Genomic DNA, 23,762 nt, shown 5'->3' with positions numbered 1-23,762 from the left:
GACTATTGTTTATTGATTACAGCTGTGCCTTCAGTACTATAATTCCAAGCAAACTCTGGGATATTCTCGCATTAAAATAGACACATTTCAACCCACCAACAGACTGTAATTTCCACTACCTACAGTATCCTTCCTCATTGTCTCTCTACATGTTGCATCTAACTTCACACCAACTGCCCCACATTCTGAATTATCACTTTGGCTCCCACCCCCCTGTCAAACTAGTTTAAACCTTTCCCAACAGCTCTAGCAAACCTGCCCAGAGAATATTGGCCCCCTCAAGTTCAGGTGTAACCTGTCCTTTTTGTACCTTCCTCAGAAGAGATCCCAATGAGCCACAAATCTGGAATCCTGCTGCCTTCACAAATTCCTCAGTCACACATTCATCTGCCAAATCATCCAATTCTTACCGTCACAGGTGTGTGGCACTGTCAGCAATCCAGAGATTACCATCCTTGAGATTCTGCTTTTTAGTTTCCTATCTAGCTTTCCATATTCTCTCTTCAGGATCTCATCACCTTTCCTACCTGTGACATTGGTACCAATATGTACCCCAACTTCTAGCTGTTCACCACCCCACTTTAGAATGCTGTGGACCCAACCTGAGATGTCCCTGGGAGGACAATAAACCATTCTGGAATCTCTTTCACATGCACAAAATCTTCCCCTAACTATTCAATCCTCTATCTCCACCAATGTCCTCTTCTTCCCCCCTTCAGTTTTAAGCCATTGAGCAAGACTCAGCACCAGAGACCTGGTTGCTGCAATTTTCTCTTGGTAATTCTTCAGCAGACCCAGAGGAACAGTATCCAAAGCAGTAATTCTGTTATTGAGGGGAATGGCTACAGAGGCACTCTGCACTATCTACCTACTCCCTTTCCCTATAAAAGTCACCCAGCTACCTTCCCCCTGGACTGCCACCCTGTAGCTCTTGTCTATCACCTTCTCATTCTCCCAAATGAAACAAAGGTCATCCAGCTGGAACTCCAGTTCCCTAACATGGTCTGTAAGGAGTTGCACCCAGATACAATTCTCTCCGACGTGGTAATCAGGAAGACTGGAGGCCTCCTAGGTCTCCTATCTCTTGCTTGAGGAGCATACTACGGATTTCAAATCCATTTCACTACTCCAGCTAGGCACTAATTGACAAAGAAAGAGAAGCCTTAACAAAAATCTTAACCTAGCCTCTGCCTCTGCTTACGAATCCTTTTGAGTCAAAGGCTCAAGCTCCCCTCTGCTAACCCTGTCCAACTCCAACAATAGCTGCTGTGCTTAGACCCAACTTCTTTTTATTGGTCACGGACAAGAGAAGATCTGCAGATGCTGTGTGTTGCTACTTTTTAATCGTTCCTTGCCAGACCTTTAACTCAAATAATCTCCACTTCCACAGAAAGACCCAACAAGCCCTGCTCACTTTTTAAATGATGGTGTAGTGGTTAGCATAACACCATTACAGCGCCAGCTCCACTTTCCTCCCACATTCCAAAAAGACATATAATTACGGTTAGTGAGTAGTGAACATGCTATTTGTAGTGCCAAGCTGGAGGCATGGCAGCATTTGTGGGCTGTCCCCAGCACGATCCTTGCTGATTTGAACTGACACAAATGACACATTTCACTGTATATTTCGAAGCACGTGTGACAAATAAAGCTAACCTTTATTTTAACCTTACCTTTAAATCGGCACTCAAACTGCACTAGCAATTTTTACCACAATCTCAATCTGTTCAGAAAGTCCTAACAGAGGGTTGAGAACTTCAAATTCCTCAGAGTGAACATTACCAATAGTCTGTCCTGGTCTAATCACATAAATGCCTCAGCTACTCATCAATGTCCCTACTTCCTCAGGAGGCTAAAGAAATTTGACATGCCCCTTTGACCCTTACTAATTCTTGTTTTCGTTAAAGTAAGTGAATGTTTCTAGGCAATTTGACATTATTACAGCAGCAGTCACCTCCTTGATTAATGTTTCAAACCAAGTGACATGTTTCACACACCATCAAAAAATGTGCTATCAATTCCCAAACAGCACAGCCCTGGGATGAGTAGCAAAGGTTAATTCTCTCAGAGCAAGTAGAAGGGGTTGAGGAAGGAGGACCTAGGTAGAGAGTTCATCTGAGTATGGTTGGGATGTGTCTAAGCATCTGTGTGTAGTTTTGAATGTATACAAGCAAATGTGTATGGGTGTGTTAAGATCATGCAGTAGAGAATGTTCTCTGACTGTCATTAGACCAAGGTCTTGTTCTGTCAGACTAGTGTGCCGGTATTTAATAGCCACCCCACTAAAGGAATAATAATGGAAGTAAGTCATCCTCAATCTGAATCTTCATTACTGTCTCCTTCAATCTTCAAAGTTCAAAGTGCATTTAATATCAAAGTGTGTATACTTTATATAACCATAGCTGCCTGTCAGGAGACAAATCTCAAGGTTGTATTACGTATACCTGTACTAACTTTGATAATAAATGTAGTTTGACCTTTGAAGAGTGAAGGAGCAATAATGAAGATGAACTTTTTTGTGAAGGATTCAGTGAATGTACGGTGATGGGGGATTAACCCTTTCTAAATGACTCGAATGACTATTAATATACTGAGGTGGATAGACTGATAGGCTTTTGTTGTAACAAAGTTGTTTGTTTTCACAGGAGAATCCATTCAAGGAACAAATAGTGAAGACTTTTTCTGAAGATGGTGAAGGGAACCTGAGCTTCAATGACTTTGTAGACATGTTTTCGGTGCTGAGTGAAATGGCCCCTCGAGAACTAAAGGCCATTTATGCCTTTAAAATCTACGGTACAGTAGTCACTTCCTTTATCAAACTGCTTCACCACCTGAATTGAAGAATGAGATTGACATCAGGTCTCAGGCAGGGAAGTCAGGTTGTTCTTCATTCATAAACCATATAACTTTACCTTTATTCAAAGTTATTCCTCCTATAATAGTCACCTCTTCCGTAAAATTTATGTTTTATTCCACGCCTTACTTTCCACATTTACCACTAATTTCTTGCAAAGGCCTTCTTTGGTGGATCGCATCTTAATTACAGAAGGAAGCCATGCAGCTCATCAGGTCCATACAGGCTTCAATAGATCAATCCCATAATCTCACTCCCCCTCCCTCCCTGAATCCCTGAATCCCTGCAATTTGCTCTCTCACATACGTCTTGACAGCTTATCTTTGATTCCTTGTCACTAACCTAAACCAAGGAGTAATTTGCAGGGATGTGGTATGAAATCAAAGGTTCTGCAGATGCCTACATGGTCAAAGACAGAATGTGCAAACTCCACATTGTCACCCCCCAGATCTGGATCAAGCCCAGGTTCCTAGTGCTACGAGGTAGCCATGCTAACAGTGCGTTTCTATGACATCTAGAGCAGGTTCAACTCTCCGGTAATTATCTAGCAGAAGATGTGATCAATCAGCTGCACACCTATAACTGCACACCCAGAACATCAGGGATACCAACAACACACCCGGAACATCAGGGATACTGACAGCACACCCAGAACATCAGAGATACCAACAACACACCCGGAACATCAGGGATACTGACAGCACACCCAGAACATCAGGGATACCAACAACACACCCAGAACATCAGGGATACTGACAGCACACCCAGAACATCAGGGATACCAACAGCACACCCAGAACATCAGAGATACCAACTGCACACCTTGAACATCAGGGATACCAAAAGCACACCCAGAACATCAGGGATACCAACAACACAACCGGAGCATCAGGGACACCAACTGCACACCCGGAACATCAGGGATACCTACAGCACACCCGGAACATCAGGGATACCAACAGCACACCCGGAACATCAGGGATACCAACTGCACACCTGGAACATCAGGGATACCGACAGCACACCCGGAACATCAGGGATACCGACAGCACACCCGGAACATCAGGGATACCTACAGCACACCCGGAACATCAGGGATACCAACAGCACACCCGGAACATCAGGGATACCAACAGCACACCCGGAACATCAGGGATACCTACAGCACACCCGGAACATCAGGGATACCAACAGCACACCCGGAACATCAGGGATACCGACAGCACACCCGGAACATCAGGGATACCAACTGCACACCCGGAACATCAGGGATACCGACTGCACACCCAGAACATCAGGGATACCGACTGCACACCCGGAACATCAGGGATACCGACTGCACACCCGGAACATCAGGGATACCGACAGCACACCCGGAACATCAGGGATACCGACAGCACACCCGGAACATCAGGGATACCTACAGCACACCCGGAACATCAGGGATACTGACAGCACACCCGGAACATCAGGGATAACAACAGCGCACCTGGAACATCAGGGATACTGACAGCACACCCGGAACATCAGGGATATCGACAGCACACCCAAAACATCAGGGATACAGATAGCACACCCAGAACATCAGGGATACCAACTGTACACCCGGAACATCAGGGATACCAACTGCACACCCAGAACATCAGGGATACCAACTGCAGTCGCAGAACATCAGGGATACCAACAGCACACCCGGAACATCATGGATACCAACAACACACCCGGAACATCAGAGATACTGACAGCACACCCGGAACATCAGGGATACTGACAGCACACCCGGAACATCAGGGATACTGACAGCACACCCGGAACATCAGGGATAACAACAGCGCACCTGGAACATCAGGGATACTGACAGCACACCCGGAACATCAGGGATATCGACAGCACACCCAAAACATCAGGGATACAGATAGCACACCCAGAACATCAGGGATACCAACTGTACACCCGGAACATCAGAGATACCAACAGCACACCCGGAACATCAGGGATACTGACAGCACACCCGGAACAGCAGGGATACTGACAGCACACCTGGAACATCAGGGATACCAACTGCACACCCTGAATATCTGGTACATCTGCATCACACCCAGAATATTTAGTACAGTATACTCACAGCATACCTATAACCTCATGGCCAAACAAGAGATGACAGGAAGTTGGACCTATAGTTTGTGCAGAGTCAGAGGTTCTAGAGTGGTTGGGTTTTCAGAATGTGGGTGTGGGAAACCTGGGTGATAACATCCTCTGTGCCAACTCCTCTTCTTCTCTTTCTGAGGTTTGTGATCTCAGTGTCATTGGGTCTTATTGGCATAATAGGAACTTCTAACCACAACCATTAAATATATAGGTGCTCTGCCACGGTAAAGAAGAGTATTCTTATCCAACTTCACTATTTAATAAGGAAGTGTTAATGAAAGGGGTGTATTTAATGTATTTATGGTATTCTGCAAGAATCATAGAATGAGATCTAAACCGCACTTTTTGATAAAAGTTAATAACCTGTGCTTAAATTTGCAGAATATGGTTTCAAGTTTGCAGATTGTACACTGCATTTTCAATGAGTTTTCAACAGTCAGACCATTGGAACAGCAGACAAATTACAGATGCAAATAATCTTAGAAAAATGTGAAGTTATTAACTTGCTAGGAAGAATCTAAACCAAACACGTTGATTATTAAAGTGGGGCTGGGGACAGGAAAGCCAATGGGTTTACATACTCAGCTCCTGAGGGTGACAGAAGCATTTTAGAAGACCCACTGGATCTGTGGCTTTATGCAGCAGCCACAGAATATAAAGCTCGGATTTCCAGCATCAGCAGATTTTCTCTTGCTTGTGAATGGAATATAAAGGCAAGGAAACAATGTTAAACCCCAACAGAACCATGTACTCAATTCAGGAATAACACTTAAAGAATGATATTAAGGCAGTGGAGAGAGTGCAGAGGCCTTACCAGGTAAACAAGGCATAAGGATCGCTCTTGTAAATGACAAAGCTGTGGAAAGATTTGATATAGTTTTCAAGTTAAAAAGGATTTTACAAAAGACAACCAGATTCACTGGCAGGAGAGTGCTGATCAGGAATGATGTCCTCTACAGGTTGGTAAGATGAGATCGATTGTAATTTTGGAAGGGGATTTAGATACCTGAAGGGGAACAGATTGGAGAAGGAACGAAGATTTAGTTACAGGGCTGATTTACTGATGGGCTGAGTGGCTGCCTTTTGAGTATTGTATGATTTTATAAACCCAAAAGGACCAATGTTTACATACATAAATAAGAATTTGAAAAATCAGGCATGTTAATCAGGCTAGGTGGGTAATCCACCTATAGAAACTGATCACTTTGCCTTGAATCTCTAAAACAGAATTAATGACAATGTCCTCCTAATCCAGCCCAGTGCAGCAGGCCCCTGTCTCTGGCATGTATCCTGTTTTTTTTAAAGGCCCATATGGCAATTCCAGCTGTTCCATGTAAATCTTTTTTCTAAAGAGTCAACGGGGTCTTTCTCAGTGCAGTACTTGCTTCTCACGTCTCTATATCCTAATCTGTTAAACATTCAATTACTTGCAACTACAGTACTGTTAAATATGTAACAGCTGGGTTCTGCATTTTGTTACAGCTCTCCAATGAGTGTATACGGGGGTGGGGGGGGGTAGGACTTTGAGTCTGCATTTTATTACTGCATTATTTATACAACTCTCCAGTAAGTGTACAGTGGGGGCAGGGGGCTTTTACTCTGTCAGTGAATCACTCCTGTATAGTAGTCATTAACCTGTTCAAAACTTACCCACCTCTCAAGGTCTGGCATCCCACAGTTCTAGTTAGGCAACATAGTTGACCACCTTAACTACATAGGCTAGACTTGCCACCACTGTTGATTAAGAATGGGAAGTAATTAGTTACCTTGCCATTGAATGAAAACAGGTTAAAGCAATGCCTCCTTACTGGGCTATTTGTTGCTTCCCTGGGAGCTGAGGTTAAAAACTGGGTGAGGTTTCATAACCAGCATTTAGAACCTTGAAGCATCCCACTTGGAACATGATCAAATCTATCAAGGAGCCACCTAGCTTGTTATTTCTTCCCTCAGCTTGCACCGCTGGGCTTGATTGATGAAAAATGATGTGAAATTGTAGGATTGTGTTGTCATCAGGGACATTTCTCAACTCTCCCAGCATTAGGCTAAGTGATTGGTTTATATTTTGTGAGAAACTCTGAAACTAAATAGCACACGTGAATCAGATTTCGGAGGTCTTGGCACAGGATATAAACTCAGTGATGCATGGCTATGTAGTTTCACACATTACACTGGAATTAAACATAAACTCACAGGGTTATCTAGCAAAGTGAGTCCTGACTCCTGTGACCATTTCAAATCAAGAGAATAATTAATAACTCTGTTTAATTCTTTCTGTCTATCCAATTTTAAATTATTCTACAGTGATTTTGAGTCTGAGAATTCTTATTAACATTATATTTATTGAAGCTGATTATTTACGTAATGAGATGGCCATTAACATTCATCTATAACAATGGGAAGAAGGTAGAAGCATAGCTGCCTTTCAGCCCAACTCATCTAAGTTGCCTGCCTGAGCTAGTCCCATGTGTCTGTACTTGGCCCATATTCCTCCAAACTGTTCCTATCCACTTAATTCTGTAACTGTCTTTTAAAGTTCCTTAATAACGCATAGCATTACTTCTCAGCCGTGACTCAGTTGGTGAATTTCTTGGTTTGGATGTCTGGGTTTAAATCAAATCCAAAGAGTTGAGTACACAATCTCGACTGAGGTGTCATCACTCAGATGAAATAGGAAGCAGATGCTTTGGCCCCTGGAATTGCTGTGCTTTTGGTCAAGTCTTGACAAGGCTATAACGAAAAGAAGTGAGTTAAATACCACCATAATGAAACAGTAATTAGCTGGAACGTGCATGCACACAATGCAATTGCCAAACCTAATGCACAGCCCACCTGTGGGGATGCAGACACTGCAGCAGAGTCTGTAGTTGTTACAGGACCCCCCCTTCCTAGGCGCAGCTCCTGAAGTGCCACAGACTGTACCCACAGGAACTCCCAGATGAGAGATTTGTCCAGGATGTCATCCAACGGGATCCATGAACGCTCCCCTGGACCATAACCTTCCCAATCCATGAAGTATTGGATCTTGCCCTGGCAAGATGCCAGGAGGTGCTGCACAATATAGACCAGTGAACCTTCCGCCTAGTGAGGAGGAAGGGGAGCTGGGTGACGAGCCAGTGGGGAGGTAGTAACCGGCTTGAGCCAGGAAACATGAAACACTGGATAGATCTTCATCAATGATGGTAGGCGCAATCTATACAAGACTTTTTATAGCCTTTTCCACTACAAGTGGTCCCATGTAGCTTTTGACTTTCAGAGGAAGGCCTCTTGATGTTAGCCAGACCTTCTGTCCTGGCTTGACAGCCTTCACCTGTCAGCAGAGCTGATCATCCTGTTGAGCGTGTTGTTCTGAGCATGCATCAGAGAATCCCTGGCTCGTCTCCAGGTGCGCCTGTAGCATGGGATCAGCTGTCCAGCAGCTGGAACTCCCACATAAATCTCCTGGTCAGGGAAGAACAGTGGCTGGAGTTCCTCTGGCATTCAAAGGGGGACATACCTGTGGAGGACGACTGGAGATTATTGTGGGAAATCTCTTCCCAAACCAAACGTGGGGTTGAAAGAGGCAAGGCAGCATAGAGTTATCTGCAACTCTTGGTTCACTCTTTCAGTCTGGCCATTAGATTGGTGGTGAAATCCAGATAATTGGCTCCTACAAGAGAACAGAAAGCTTTCTGAAAACAGAATGTGAACTGTGGTCTTCGATCAGAAACTATGTCCTGAGGGAAGCCATGCAGCCTGAACACATGTTGAACCATGATGGTGACAGTCTCACAAGCTGATGGGAGCTGAGGGAGAGCAATAAAATGGGCAACCTTGAAGAAGCAATCCACAATGACTAGAGTGGTAGTGTTTCCATTAGACAGGGGTAGCCCAATAATGAAATCCACTGCGAGGTGGGACCAGGGGTGGTGGGGTGTAGGTAGTGGATATAGCAGCGCACCAGGTGCTGGTCTGATGTCTTGTTCTGAGCACAAACATGACAGGCAGAGACAAAGTCGTGGATGTCCTGGGACATAGATGGCCACCAAAGTCAGCTCTTGATAACCTCCCAGGTCCATTGAATTCCCAGATGGCCAACCAGACAGGAGGAATGGCTCCATTCCAATGCTTTGGAGTGCACTGTAGCAGGGACAATCAGCCAGTTGGGAAGTCTCCCACCTGGGACTGGATTCGACTGTTGTGTGTCCCTCACCTCCACCTCTATTCCCCAGATCAGCAGAGCAGCAATGCACACGTGAGGAAGGATGGGTTCTGGATTGGCATTCCTCTCAGACCTGTTAAACTGCTGAAGAGAGTGTTGACCTTGGTGTTCTTGGTGCTGGGACAATAGGTGAAGATGAAATTAAGCGAGATGAAGAAGAAAGCCTAACAGGCTTGACGGGAGTCGAATCACTTAGTGTCCAAATGTAGGAGAGGTCCAAACCAAAACAAAAAGGATGCTCTGCCCCCTCCATCCAGTGTCGCCATTCTTCCAGGGCTTCCTCGACAGCCAGAAGTTCCCTGTTTCTGACATTGTAGTTACTTTTGGCCGGAGACAAGCAATGGGAAAGAAAGGCACTGAGGTGCAGCCAACTAACCGCAGTAGAGCGCTGAAAGAGTACAGCTCCAATGCCGACAGTTGATGCATCTACCTTGTCAATGCATGACCAAGATAGGTTTGGGTGTTGCAGCACTAGGCAGTGTTGAAGCATTGCTTTAACTCTGAAAATGGTTGGTCTGCTTGGTTCATCCAGTGGAATCTTGCAGAGGTCTTCTTGGTGAGTGCATTTAAGGGGGCCACGATAAAGCTGACATTTCAGATGAAACCACGATAGAAGTGCTAGATCTATTTGACCATAGATGTTTTGGGTCACTCCATGACCACCTGAACTTTACTCAGATCCACTTGAAGACTGGAAGGGGTAAGTATATATCCCAAAAACAACACGTGATCTTTTGAGGTTATCCCTTTTTACTGGACGCCTGGGACTTGACACCCCATAAATGTTTTGTATCATCACAGTAGAGTCGAGAATCTGATCTCATTTCTTCTGAGATAGGTGTGTAACGCTCAGGTTCTCAGGTTAACCTGCTCAGTTGAGGACAAACACCAGAGACACGAGTTATTCTCTGAAGTCGGTTTTTATTCAGAGGAGAGCTTGCAGCCACACACACTTCATGTGTAAGGTAGCCAACTCCAAATTTGTCGGTTCACCGAGGTCATACTTATACCCAAAAGTGGGGCACTACATTCGCAAGTATGGGTACTGATTCAAATTCATTGATTGATTAGCGATTGCATAACTAAACACGCGAAATACTCGGAATAAGTATAGACGCAAGTGAAATACTTAGAATCGGTATGGACGCAAGAAAAACACTCGAAATAGGCATATAGCTCAGAAGCTTCGCCAGACACATTGTCTTGCAGTAAACTAGGTTCCCCTTCTTTGTGGTTGCCACATGCTGACCGTATTCTGTTCTAGTTCCCTGTTCTCTCTACTCTGAATTCCCCTACTCTGAATCTCCCTAGTACATACTCTGATCCCAGCCACTTGCTCCCTTCACTACACTTACCCCAGCCCCTCCGCACTTACCCCTAAACCCTCTTCACATCTTCACTGTCAGCTGTGTAAGTCTAGGGAAGACAATTTCTGGCCTTGCCAAACGGGTGAGATTGAGATGCGAGTCCACCCCGTTTGTGTGGATGGTGCATGGTTTGTTACCCGTTAAAATCAGAACCACGAAATAACAGACAGTACACAACATTCAATTAAATGATTTAGCTTTATAATCCTTAACTTGACTACAGGGTTAGTGAAGAAAAAAGCAAAAAAAGAAAAGGGGCCATTGTAATGAAACAGTCTAACGTGCACAAGTTGGAGCTCACGGTTTCCCTTTTACCAATCCTCCTTCAATCTCCCTGGCCTTCGTGGGATCATGGCTCCACTCCAGGTCGAGCCCTATGACCACTTCTCTCTAGTATCTTCTCTCTTCATCTCCCCCCGAACAAAAGACCCAGATCACCCTGGTGTCAGGCACACATCATGAAAACACCATCCCGTTATTGGACGGCTCACATTCCAAAGAACCCATTATCTCTAACCATAACCCAAACAGTGCTTCTACAGGAAGTCCATTAAATTTGCAGTGAAACCATTCCCAGGGTGTTACAGGTGCATGTGCCCACTTGCATAGTTCCTTTGTGGACGGGATGTTGGGTGATGAGGGAGAGGGTGAAGTCAAATGGTGATTTGCAGAGTAGGAGGTTTGAGACATTCTTTTCCAGTGGCAATCAGTTACGCAATCATCAACTCAAATAGCCAAATTAACCAGGTCATCCAGACTGTCCTGCTTGTCACAGACAGTGATCTTGTGTTGGACCCTGGTGTTTAGTCTGCTCTGGAAGGCAGTAATGAGGGCTCTTTCATTCCCTCCCGTCTCCACTGAAAGCGTGTGGAATTTAACTGCGTAGGTCCTCACTGTCCATCTACCTTAGCACAGGTCCAGGAGTTGGTGGGTAGCCTCCTGACCCAGTACAGGAAGGTCAAAAACTCTCCTTAACTCAGCAATAAAATATTGAAATGATTGGGCTGTGGGGAAAACTTGCTCCTGTAGAGTGTTGAACAGGCTGAGTGAAGATCCATCCAAGAGGTTTACCATGTACAACAGTTTACGGGCGTCATCACCAAACTGACTAGGACGGGCTTGGAAAATTACCCACACTGGGTAATTAAATTCCTGTAAACATCGGGTCAGCAGAGTACCTGCCTGGTGGGAGAATACTCGGTTCCAGTACGGACATGGGAGTCAGTTCTGGTCCAAATGTGGGAGTCAGGTTATTAGTGGCCGAGGTCTCTGGGGCAGTAGAAAAGAAGGATCTGTGAGATGCTGGGAGAGGGATTGACCTGGCCAACAGCTGCTGAATTCTGTTTGCAAGAATGCTAATGGCCATCAGCTGACACTGGCTGTCACTGTAAGTACATGGACTGTGGCTGTGAGAGTGGAAATGGCTGTCACCTGATTCTGATTGCTGAACTGTTGCTGCAAGGATAATATCTGTTTCTCCAGCTGAAACTGGGCTTGTCAAAACAAGATTATCTGTCACATTGCTTTGGTCACTTCTCCCAAAACAGATTCAATCACATGTAACTTCCCCCCTACCTGACCAATGTATCTCAAGGCCAAGGTTAGCTGTTCTCTCTCTGGTGGGTCCATTTTCAGTTGTCAAAGCTTACTGTCAGAACATTTGGATATGGCCCAAGTGCAGAGAGAAAGAGAGAGGGATACTGAAGTGACTTTGATGAGAACTTTTGTAGAATTTAAAGAAAAAGGAAAACTGTGGCGACGCATTTCCTGGCACATCCGAACCGGCTCACAATTAGATAGCCTATGGGGGTTTGCGAGCACAGAGCTTTGGAGCCTCTGCGCCACGGGGGGCAGGTTGAGGGAGGCTTAAAAGTGAGGCTGAGGATTTCGAATAAAGTTTTTCCTGCGACTGCAGTTACCGACTCCGTGTCGTAATTTTAGCGCTGCGTGTAGCACACCGCTACAATTGGTGACCCCGACGGTCCAAACGATTTTTGGACCAGAAATGACCGACTGTTCATGCTGTTTCGTTGAAACTGCCGGGTTTCTGGACACAGTGACCCAACCTATGGTTCCAGCAAGCCGAAGCCCAATTCCACGTTCGCCAGATCACCTCAGAAGATACCCGCTACTACTACATGGTGAGCACCCTCGACCAGGACACAGTGGCCCAGGTCGCGGAGTTCGTACAGTCGCCCCCGGCAGACGGCAAGTACAAGGAATTCAAAGCCCTGCTCCTCAGGACTTTCGGACTCTCACGGCGCGAGCGGGCTGCCCGTTTACTGCACTTGGATGGCTTGGGCGACAGACCTCCATCGGCTTTAAGGAATGAGATGTTGTCTCTAGCCGACGGACACACACCCTGCCTCATGTTTGAGCAGGCATTCCTGGAGCAGCTGCCCGAGGACATACGCCTGCTGCTGTCCGACGCGGATTTCAATGACCCCCGGAAGGTGGCAGCCCGGGCGGACTTGCTGTGGAATGCCAAAAAGGTGAGCAGGGCGTCCATCGCACAGATCTCCCAGCCACGCTCCCAGCAGCAAACCAGTCCAGGCCCGGCCGCAGAGCCCGCCAACCCCCGGCCCAAGGAACACTGGTGCTTCTACCACCAGCAGTGGGGCACAGAAGCCCTCCGTTGTCGCCCACCCTGCAAGTTCCCGGGAAACGCCAGGGCCAGCCGCCGCTGATGGCTACGGCAGCTGGCCATCGGTATAGCCTCCTGTATGTGTGGGATAGAAGGTCGGGACGCCGGTTTTTGGTCGATACTGGTGCCGAGATCAGCGTTTTACCTCCGACGAGTTACGACACCCGCAGCAGGGCACCGGATCCCCCCCGAGGGCCATGAACGGCAGCACAGTAAGGACCTATGGCACCCGTCAGGTGCAGCTACAGTTCGGCTCCAGCCAGTTCACGTGGGACTTTACACTGGCCGCCGTAGCCCAACCGCTTCTGGGTGCGGATTTTTTGCGGGCTCACAGCCTACTGGTCGACCTGCCCAGGAAGAGATTGGTACACGCCGAGACCTTTCAGATGTTCTCCCTGGGTGCAGCCCAGTTGCCAGCCCCTCACCTCGGCTCCATCACGCTGTCCGACAACGACTTCACCAGGGTCCTGGCGGATTTCCCATCGGTTCTGGCACCGCAGTTCACAGCGGCCATGCCCCGACACAGCGTACAGCACCACATCCTGACCCAGGGACCACCCCTCCACGCCTGCGCTCGGTGGCTTCCCCCAGACAAGCTCCGACTGGCGAAGGAGGAGTTCCAGAGGATGGAGGAATTGGGGATCATCCGGCGGTCCGACAGCCCATGGGCCTCCCCCCTGCACATGGTGCCCAAAGCGACGGGAGGCTGGGGACCGTGCGGCGACTACTGCAGGCTGAATGAGGCTACCACACCGGACCGCTACCCTGTGCCGCACATTCAGGACTTTGCAGCAAACCTGCACGGCGCACGGATCTTCTCCAAGGTAGACCTCGTCCGAGGGTACCATCAAATCCCGATGCATCCTGACGACGTACCCAAAACAGCTCTCATCACCCCGTTTGGACTTTTCGAGTTCCTCCGCATGCCGTTCGGCCTGAAGAATGCCACACAGACGTTCCAGCGGTTAATGGACACGGTGGGACGGGACCTGGACTTTGCGTTCATCTATTTGGATGACATCCTCATAGCCAGCAGCAGTCGTCAGGAGCATCTGTCCCACCTCCGTCAACTCTGCGCCCGACTGAGTGAGTACGGTCTTACAATCAACCCCGCCAAATGCCAGTTCGGACTCGATACCATTGACTTCCTGGGCCACAGGATTACTAAAGACGGGGCAACCCCTCTGCCCGCTAAGGTAGATGCGGTCTGCCACTTCCCCTGATCAAAGGCCTTCAGGAATTCGTAGGTATGGTCAATTTCTACCACTGCTTCCTCCCTTCAGCTGCCCGGATCATGCGCCCCCTGTTCGCCCTGATGTCAGGTCCGAGCAAGGACATTACCTGGGACGAGGAGTCCGCCGCCGCTTTCGTTCAAACGAAGGAAGCTTTGGCGAACGCCGCAATGCTAGTACATCCCAGAATGGACGCCCCTACCGCCCTCACAGTGGATGCATCTAACACGGCAGTCGGTGGGGTGCTGGAGCAGGTCGCTGGCAACCCCTGGCGTTTTTCAGCAAACACCTGCAACCACCCGAGCTCAAATACAGTGCTTTCGACCAGGAACTGTTGGCCCTCTACCTGGCAATCCGGCATTTCAGGTACTTCCTAGAAGGTCGGCCCTTCACCGCGTTCACGGACCACAAACCGCTTACCTTTGCGTTTACGAAAGCAAACCCCTGGTTGTCCCGCCAGCAACGCCACCTGTCCTACATCTCTGAATACACGACGGATGTCCGGCACGTCTCGGGTAAGGACAATGTCGTGGCGGATGCGCTCTCTCGCCCTACCGTTCATGCCCTTTCCCAAGGGGCAGACTTTGAGGCACTGGCAGAGGCGCAGCAGGCGGATGAGGAAATTCTGAGTTACAAAACCGCAGTCTCCGGTTTGCAGCTCCAGGACCTCCCCGTGGGCCCGGGTGAGAGGACCCTACTCTGTGACGTCGCCACCGGCCAGCCCCGTCCCGTCGTCCCGACAGCCTGGCGGCGCCGCGTTTTCAACTCCATTCATAACTTGGCGCATCCCTCCATCCGGACAACTGTCCGGATGGTTTCCAGCAGGTTCGTTTGGCACGGACTCCGCAAACAGGTCAGTGAATGGGCCAAAACGTGCATGCACTGCCAGACGGCCAAGGTGCAGCGGCACACCAAAGCCCCACCGCAGCAGTTCCATCCCGCCTACCGGCGTTTCGACCACATTCATGTGGATATTGTGGGCCCCCTGCCAGTGTCGCGCTCCGCGCGGCACCTCCTGGCTATCGTGGACCGGTTCACAAGATGGCCAGAGGCGGTCCCGCTCACCACCTCCGAATCTTGTGCCCGAGCCCTGATCACCACCTGGATATCTCGCTTTGGTGTACCGGCCCACATTACCTCTGACAGAGGAGCCCAGTTCACCTCCAGCCTGTGGTCAGCTATGGCCAGCCTTTTGGGGACTCAGCTGCACCACACAACTGCCTACCACCCACTGTCGAACGGGCTAGTGGAGCGTTTCCACCGTCACCTGAAGTCTGCCCTCATGGCCCGCCTGCGAGGAGCCAACTGGGCGGACGAGCTTCCCTGGGTCCTACTCGGCATCCGCACAGCGCCCAAGGACGACCTGCACGCCTCGTCGGCTGAGTTGGTATACGGCACGCCCCTGGTTGTCCCCAGGGAGTTCCTACCAGCCCCACGGGGGCAAGAGGAAGATCCCGCAGCAGTCCTGGGCAGACTACGCGAGAAGCTCGGTAACCTGGCCCCCATACCCACTTCACAGCACGGGCGGAACCCGACCTGCGTACCCAAAAACCTGCAGAACTGTAAGTTTGTGTTTGTACGAAGGGGAGGGCATCGGCCACCGCTGCAGCGGCCATACGAGGGGCCGTTTATGGTGCTCCGGAACAACGGGTCATGCTGGATGTTGGGGGGAAAGAGGAGGTTTTCACGGTGGACCGCCTCAAACCGGCCCATGTGGACCTGGCACAACCGGCCGAGTTTCCGGCACCTCGGCGCAGAGGCTGACCTCCCAAGCAGGTTCTGGCCCAGACTGTGGACATTGGGGGGTGTATCGCCGGTTCTGGGGGTGGGGTTATGTGGCGACCCATTTCCTGGCACATCCGAACTGGCTCACAATTAGATAGCCTACAGGGGTTTGCGAGCACAGAGTTTTGGAGCCTCTGCGCCATGGGGGGCAGGTTGAGGGAGGCTTAAAAGTGAGGCTGAGGATTTCGAATAAAGTTTTTCCTGCAACTGCAGTTACCGACTCCGTGTCGTAATTTTAGCGCTGCGTGTAGCACACCGCTACAAAACAATAAATACTAGGCCAACAGGGCCATTAACTAAAACTCTCAGACTGAAAGTTAAGTGCCCACACTGCAGCTGGAAGCAATAACTAAATGCTAAATGAATACCGCTCCTTTCCAGCATCAGTTGAAATGGTAGTCCTGTTTCCCAGACAAGGACATGGGTAAGCAGGGAATATAACATTCCTGTGCTTTTGGTCATGGCTTGACAAGACTACAACGAAAAGAAGGGAGTTAAATACCACCATAATGAAACAGTAATTAGCTGGAACGTGCATGCACACAATGCAATTGCCAAACCTAATGCACAGCCCGCCTGTGGGGATGCAGACACTGCAGCAGAGTCCGTGGTTGTGACAGAACTATGCACCAGGGATGGTCAGATTCTCCTTCACCTCAGAACTCTGCAGTCACTCATTGTTTAGATAATACAGTAAAACTTTGGTAGTGCAGATAAGCAGATTTTCTAGCCTATTGGATATTGTTCTATTCGTAAAATTTGCGTAAGTTGGAAATGATCAAACAATGAGGTTCCAACACTGATTTTGGTGATCCACCACTCATTACTACTCACCAACCAGAGAAGAAAAGATTACAAGGAAGATTCTAGCATGGATAAAGCATAGGTTGATTGGTAGGAGGCAAAGAGTGGGAATAAAGGGAGCCTTTTCTGGTTGGCTGCCAGTGACTAGTGGTGTTCCACAGAGGTCTGTGTTGGGACCAATTCTTTTTACGCTGTATGTCAATGATTTGGATGTTGGAATTGATGGCTTTCTTCCAAAGTTTGTGGACGATATGAAGATAGATGGTGGGGCAGGTAGTTTTGAGAAAGTAGAGAGGGTAAGGCCTTAGACAGATTATGAGAATGGACAAAAAAGTGGCAGACGGAATACAGTGTCAGGAAATATATGGTCATGCACCTTGGTAAAATAAATGAAAGGTTGATATTTTCTAAATGGAGAAAACATACAAAAAACAGAGGTGCAAAGGGACTTGGGAGTCCTTGTGCAGGATTCCCTAAAGGTTAATTTTCAGGTTGAATCTGTGGTGAGGAATCAAATGCGATGTTAGCATTCTTTTCAAGAGGGCAAGAATATAAAAGCAGAGTTGTAATGTTGAGACTTTATAAAGCACTGGTGAAGCCTCATATGGAATATTGTGAGCTGTTTTGGGCCCCTTATCTTAGAAAGGATGTGTTGAAACTGGAGAGGGATCAAAGGAGGTTCACGAAAATGAATCCAGGATTGAATGGCTTGTCATAGGAAGAGCATTTGATGGCTCTGAGCCTGTATTCACTGGAATTCAGAAGAATGAGGGGTGACATCACTGAAACCTATTGAATAGAGAAAGCCCTTGATAGAGAGGATGTTTTCTATGGTGGGGGGGTGGGTCTAAGACAAGAGGACACAGCCTCAGAATAGAGGGCCATCCTTTTAGAACAGAGATGAGGAGTAATTCCTAATAGCCAAAGAGTGGTGAGTCTGTGGAATTTGTTACCACAGGCAAACGTGGAGGCCAAGTCTTTATGTATATTTAAGGCAGAAGTTGATAGATTCTTAATTGGTCAGGGCATGAAGGGATATGGGGGGAAGGCAGGAGATTGGGTCTGAGTGCCATGATGAAGTGGCGGAGCAGACTCAATGGGCCAAATGGCTTATGGTCTGAGAAACATTTATGTCCATTCTCTGTTTCTTGTACCTAGGGCAGGTTGAAAGATCATGGCAAGTCTTACCGGAGTCTCCCCACTTCTCGCTGGAAGATTCTCCCCAGTTCAGAAGGCATCTACTCTAAGCACATCTGACCTATCCAGCACCTCCTCCTCATTGTTTCACCATATCCATTATTTTTACAAATGTCATCCTTATAAAAATTGATACAAAGTTCTCACTACACTATTATGCTTATTTTGCACAATTTATTTATTCTTATTATAACCTATAGTAATTTTTACGTAAATACAAGTGATTCTGAAGATACTAGAAATCCAGAGTAACACCTACAAAATGCCAGAGGAATGTGGCAGGTCAGGCAGCATCTAAGGAATGGAAAAAAGAGTCAACATTTCGGGCTGAGACCTTTCACCAGAAGAAGCCAGAATAAGAAGGTGGGGGAAGGGAAGGAGAACAAGCTAGAAGGTGATGGGTGAAGCCATGTGAGGGGAAAGGTGTGTGGGTGGGAAGGGGAATGATGCAATAAGCTGGGAAGTGATAGGTGGAAATGGTAAAGAGCTGAAAAAGAAGGAATCTGATAGAAGAGGAGAGTGGCCTATAGGAATAAGGGAAGGAGGAGGGGCACTAGAGGCAGGTGAGAAGAAGAGAAGGAGTAAGAGGGGAGCCAAATTGGGGAATGGAAAATGAGAGAAGAGGAAAGGGAAGAAATTACCAGAAGTTAGAGAAATTGATGTTCATGCTATCAGGGTAGAAGCTACCCATATGGAAAATGAGGTGTTCCTCCTTCAACCTGGACCAACGGCTCAGAATGGGAACGGACAGAGGAATTAAGATGGTTGGTCAGCAGGAAGTGCTGATTGTTGCAGATGAGCAAAGGTGCTTGACAAAGCGGTTCTCCAATGTACACCGTAATTCACTATTGTAGAGCAGGTAGTTCCAAGAGCACTATCAGACTCACAGGTGAATTGTTGCCTCATCTGGAAGGACTGAATGGTGGTGAGGGAGGATGATTGAGGACAAGATTCTAGCTATGTACTGCTGCTCCAAAACAACAAATTTTGGGACGTTTCTCAGTGATAATAAATCTGATTCCATTTCTGATTCTGTTCCATTTGTTCTTTCTGCTCTTGTGCGTGAATGCCCCTTTGAGTCCTTAATTGACAGCACCTCTCTTTTCACTCCCATTTACCATTCGTACTCTTACAGAAGCCTTTTAGATTTCTGAGATATCAAGTCATTCAACACGGAAACAGACCTTTTAGCCCACACCACCACTTACACTAATCCCATTCTATTCTCCCACATATGTACCAATTCCCCACTGATTCTACCATTTATCTACACACTAGGGGCAATTTACATTGGTCAGTTAACCTACTGACTGCATGCCTTTGGGTGGCACAGTAGTGCAGCACTTCCCATAATGTCAATACAGCACCAGTGGTCTGGGTTCAATTCCACCACTGTCTGGAGTTTGTGCTTTCTTCCTATGGTCACATGGGTTTCCTTCAGTCTCTCTGGTCTCCTGCCACATTCCAAAAATATATGGATTAGCTGATTAATTGTCCCATAGGTGTACTTGGGTGGTGTGACCTTGTTGGGCTGGAAGGGCCTGTTAACCTGTATCTCCCAATAAAAATAAAAATTAACAAGAATGTCTCAGACCCAGGCAGTTGGTTATTTGAAAAGATAGGAGTTGTGGTGTTATGTTAATGTTGTATAAGACATTGATGAGGGAAAAAATTGGAGTATTTTGTGCAATTCTGGTTACATATCTACAGGAAAGATGTCAAGCTTGAAACATAAGTACATAAGGAATAGGAGCAGGAGTCGGCCATCTGGCCAGTCGAGCCCGCTCTGTCATTCAGTAAGATCATGGCTGATCTGGCCATGGACTCATCTCGACCAACCTGCCTTTTTCCCATAACCCTTAATTCCCCTACTATGCAAAAATCTATCCAACCTTGTCTTAAATATACTTACTGAGGTAAGCTTCAATGCTTCATTCAACAGAGAATTCCACAGATTCACCAGTCTTTGGGGAAAAGCAGTTCCTCCTCATCTCCGTCCTCAATCTACTCCCCTGAACCTTGAGGCTATGTCCCCTAGTTCTAGACTCACCTACCAGTGGAAACAACTTTTCAGGCTTTATCTTATCGATCCCCTTCATTCTTCTTAATTCCAGCGAGTATAGCCCTAGACGACTCACTCTCTCTTCATAGTCTAACCCCTTCATCTCTGGAAACAACCTGGTGAATCTTCTCTGCACCACTGTCTGGAGTTGTAAGAGTGGAGTTGGAAAGTGTGCAGCAAAAATGTTCAAGGATGTTGAGGACGGAAGTTGCAGGGGAAGTTCAAAATGGTTAGGACTTTATTCCCTGGATCATAAGAGAGTGATGGGAGATCTTATAGGAATATACAAACTTATAGGAGGTATAGATAGTGTGAATTCATGCAGGATTTATCTCCTCATGTTGAGTGAGAAAAGGTTTAGGGTTACAGATGAAATAATAAAGGTGAATCTGAGGGAGAGCTTTGTACTCAAGGGGTGGTGAGAATGAGGAATGAGCTGCTAGCTGAAGTGGTAAATGCTGGTTCTATTGTAACATTTAAGAGAAGCTTGGATAGTTTATTGATGAGAGTAACATGGAGGGACTGGCAGACCAGTCCAACATAGACTATATGGGACATATGGGCTTTTTCTGTATTGTAGTTCTCCATGAGGCTACAATGAATGAACAAGGTTAAGTGTTATCCATCATCTCAGCACCTGCACTATGGTTGTATGTGGGACACAACAGCATGGAAATTACATTACCGGATCCATTTTTGGGAGTCCAAATCCATTATGGCAGCTGGGGAATTTAAATTCAACTACAGATTTCCCCTGCTATCTGAAGATCGAGCGTTCCTATGAAACGATTCGTAAGCCGAAATGGCATAAAGTGAAGAAGCAATTACCATTAATTTATATGGGAAAAAATTTTGAGCGTTCCCAGACTCAAAAAATAACCTACCAAATCATACCAAATAGCACATAAAACCTAAAATAACACTAACATATAGTAAAAGCAGGAACAGTATGATAAATACACAGCTATATAAAGTAGAAATAATGTAAGTACAGTGTAGTTTCACTTACCAGAATCGGGAAGATTGAGCCAAAACTGATTTGTAGAAAAAAATCAGAACATACACACATGTGCGCACACCTGCCTGCGCAAGGCTTCACAGTCATGGTAGTCTTTCTTGAGGTAAACACAAGTTTAAAGTGGGCGTCATTTTTTGTAAAAGGGAAAATCCTCTTTCGGTTAGCGAAAACAGTTACTAATGTTAGTCTTTTGTAAAAGCGAAGCTGCGTAAAGTGTATGTTCGGAAAGCGGGGGACATCTGTAATTAAACAAATCTGGATTAAAATCCACTGTCAGTAATGGTGCTCATTGTCATGAAATTCGTCATTGAATAATGTTCTTTAGGGGCTGAAATCCCCCAACTTCCTTTGGTGCAGGCGAGATGTGACAGCAACCTTTGAGCAAGGTGGTCGCTCTCTGAAACAGCCAAGGTGCTCTCCATTTTCAGGAATAGTTAGAGATGGGCAGACAACCCTTTAAGTGGAATATGATCAGCAAATTACCAATTAAAGTGCAAATGGCTGTTCCTGGAATTTTCAGTGACGTTCAGTAGTCTGAGGGAATCGGAAGTAATGCATGTTTTTTTCTGTCTTGGCTGAGGACAAACTGCCTGTTGGAGTGTACTAGGTTGTGGCAGACATTGTGTGGGATAGGCTGGTTACCAGCCATTGTCTTCTGTGTGTTTGCTTAGACCTATGATATATTGGGGTTTCCTCTGACAGATTTCAACACGGACAATTACATCTGCAAATCAGACCTGGAGAAGACACTGAATAAGCTGACCCGCGAGGAACTGGCTGTTGAGGAGGTCACACTGGTGTGTGAGAAAGTTATTGAAGAGGCTGACCTGGATGGCGATGGCAAGCTGAATTTTGCGGATTTTGAGAATATGATTGGCAGAGCACCCGACTTTCTCAGGTAGGTAAAAAAAAATAAAGGAGTTAGTGGTGTGGAGAGCCTTTGTCAGGAAATCAAGACATAATTAAACTTCAAAGAGAGCAAGAATTTGCTGTTATGCATTTAAAAAGTCTCTATGAAGCTTGGGTTCCCAGGCCTTGGCCTCAGGAACGCTGACCCACATTAGAGTCACTAGAGTCTCAGGCCCATAATCCAGACAGACCCGCTCTGTAGCATCAGTCATTTCCTCAGGTCTTGTCATCAGAAAGACCTCAGTGGCTGCACCCTAGAAAGCAGGACAGCAGGGTGGAGCACCACTTAGTGTCACTGCTGTTCAGCTCCAACTGCCCAGGTTCAATCCTGATTTTACGCGTGCCCTGTGTGGATTTTTTTTGCTTTCAACTGGCCCTTAGTTTATTTTTCATGATTACAACTCAAAATCATGTTGGTAAATAGCTCCATAAATAAAGCAAGAGGAAAGATCCGTGATTCCCCCAGTGTTCAGCGGTACTTTGTCCGAAGTTCATGCTTCAGGTGATTGTACTCCCAGATGCAACATAGCCAGCCTCCAACATGGCTAGACCAGCAATTCGCCTCATTTCACATTGACTGTTATAGTATCGATTGTGGTCTCACTGTAAAGCACCCGGAACACCATATAACCATATAGCAATTACAGCACAGAAACAGGCCATTTCGGCCCTTCTAGTCTGTGCCGATGCTTACACTCACCTAGTCCCACCTACCTGCACTCAGCCCATAACCCTCCATTCCGTTCCTGTCCATATACCTATCCAATTTTATTTTTAAATGACAAAACCTGCCTCTACCAGCATACCAAAAGCTTTCTTCACCAACCTATCCACATGAGATTCCACCTTCAGGGAACTATGCACCATTATTCCTAAATCACTCTCTTCTACTGCATTTCTCAATGCCCTGCCATTTATCATGTATGTCCTATTTTGATTTTTCCTACCAAAATCTAGCACCTCACACATATCGGCATTAAACTCCATCTGCCATCTTTCAGCCCACTCTTCTAACTGGCCTAAATCTCTCTGCAAGCTTTGAAAACCTACTTCATTATCCACAATACCACCTATCTTAGTACCATCTGCATACTTACTAATCCAACTTACTACCCCATCATCCAGATCATTAATGTATATGACAAACAACATTGGACCCAGTACAGATCCCTGAGGCACACCACTAGTCACCAGCCTCCAAGCTGACAAACAGTTATCCACCACTACTCTCTGGCATCTCCCGTCCAGCCACTGTTGAATCCATTTTACTATTTCAATATTAATACCTAACAATTGAACCTTCCTAATTAACCTTACTGAAGTCAATATAGACAACATCCACTGCTTTACCCTTGTCAACTTTCCTAGTAACCTCATCAAAAAAATTAAATAAGATTTGTCAAACATGACCTTCCACGCACAAATCCATGTTGACTGTTCCTAATCAGACCCTGTCTATCCAGATAATTATATATACCATCTCTAAGGATACTTTCCATTAATTTACCCACCAGTGACATCAAACTGACAGGCCGATAATTACT

General features: G+C 46.7%; 1 protein-coding gene across 5 annotated transcripts in view; it reads left to right on the top strand.

The window, feature by feature from the left end:
• Window positions 1–23,762, top strand: part of cib2 (calcium and integrin binding family member 2) — a 114,178-nt gene that overhangs the window by 80,414 nt on the left and 10,002 nt on the right. For all 5 annotated transcript variants that reach the window (XM_059946023.1, XM_059946022.1, XM_059946020.1 and 2 more), the window contains 2 exons: window positions 2,646–2,793; window positions 22,012–22,207. In XM_059946023.1, the coding sequence (XP_059802006.1) occupies window positions 2,646–2,793; window positions 22,012–22,207 (344 nt within the window). The remainder of the gene's footprint in view (window positions 1–2,645; window positions 2,794–22,011; window positions 22,208–23,762) is intronic.

The sequence above is a fragment of the Hypanus sabinus genome, chromosome 21 (assembly GCF_030144855.1).
Source record: "Hypanus sabinus isolate sHypSab1 chromosome 21, sHypSab1.hap1, whole genome shotgun sequence".
In the NCBI taxonomy this organism is placed as follows: Eukaryota; Metazoa; Chordata; class Chondrichthyes; order Myliobatiformes; family Dasyatidae; genus Hypanus; species Hypanus sabinus.
The sequence above is the reverse complement of the archived record's forward strand: the minus strand, read 5'-3'. Positions and strand labels throughout refer to the sequence as shown.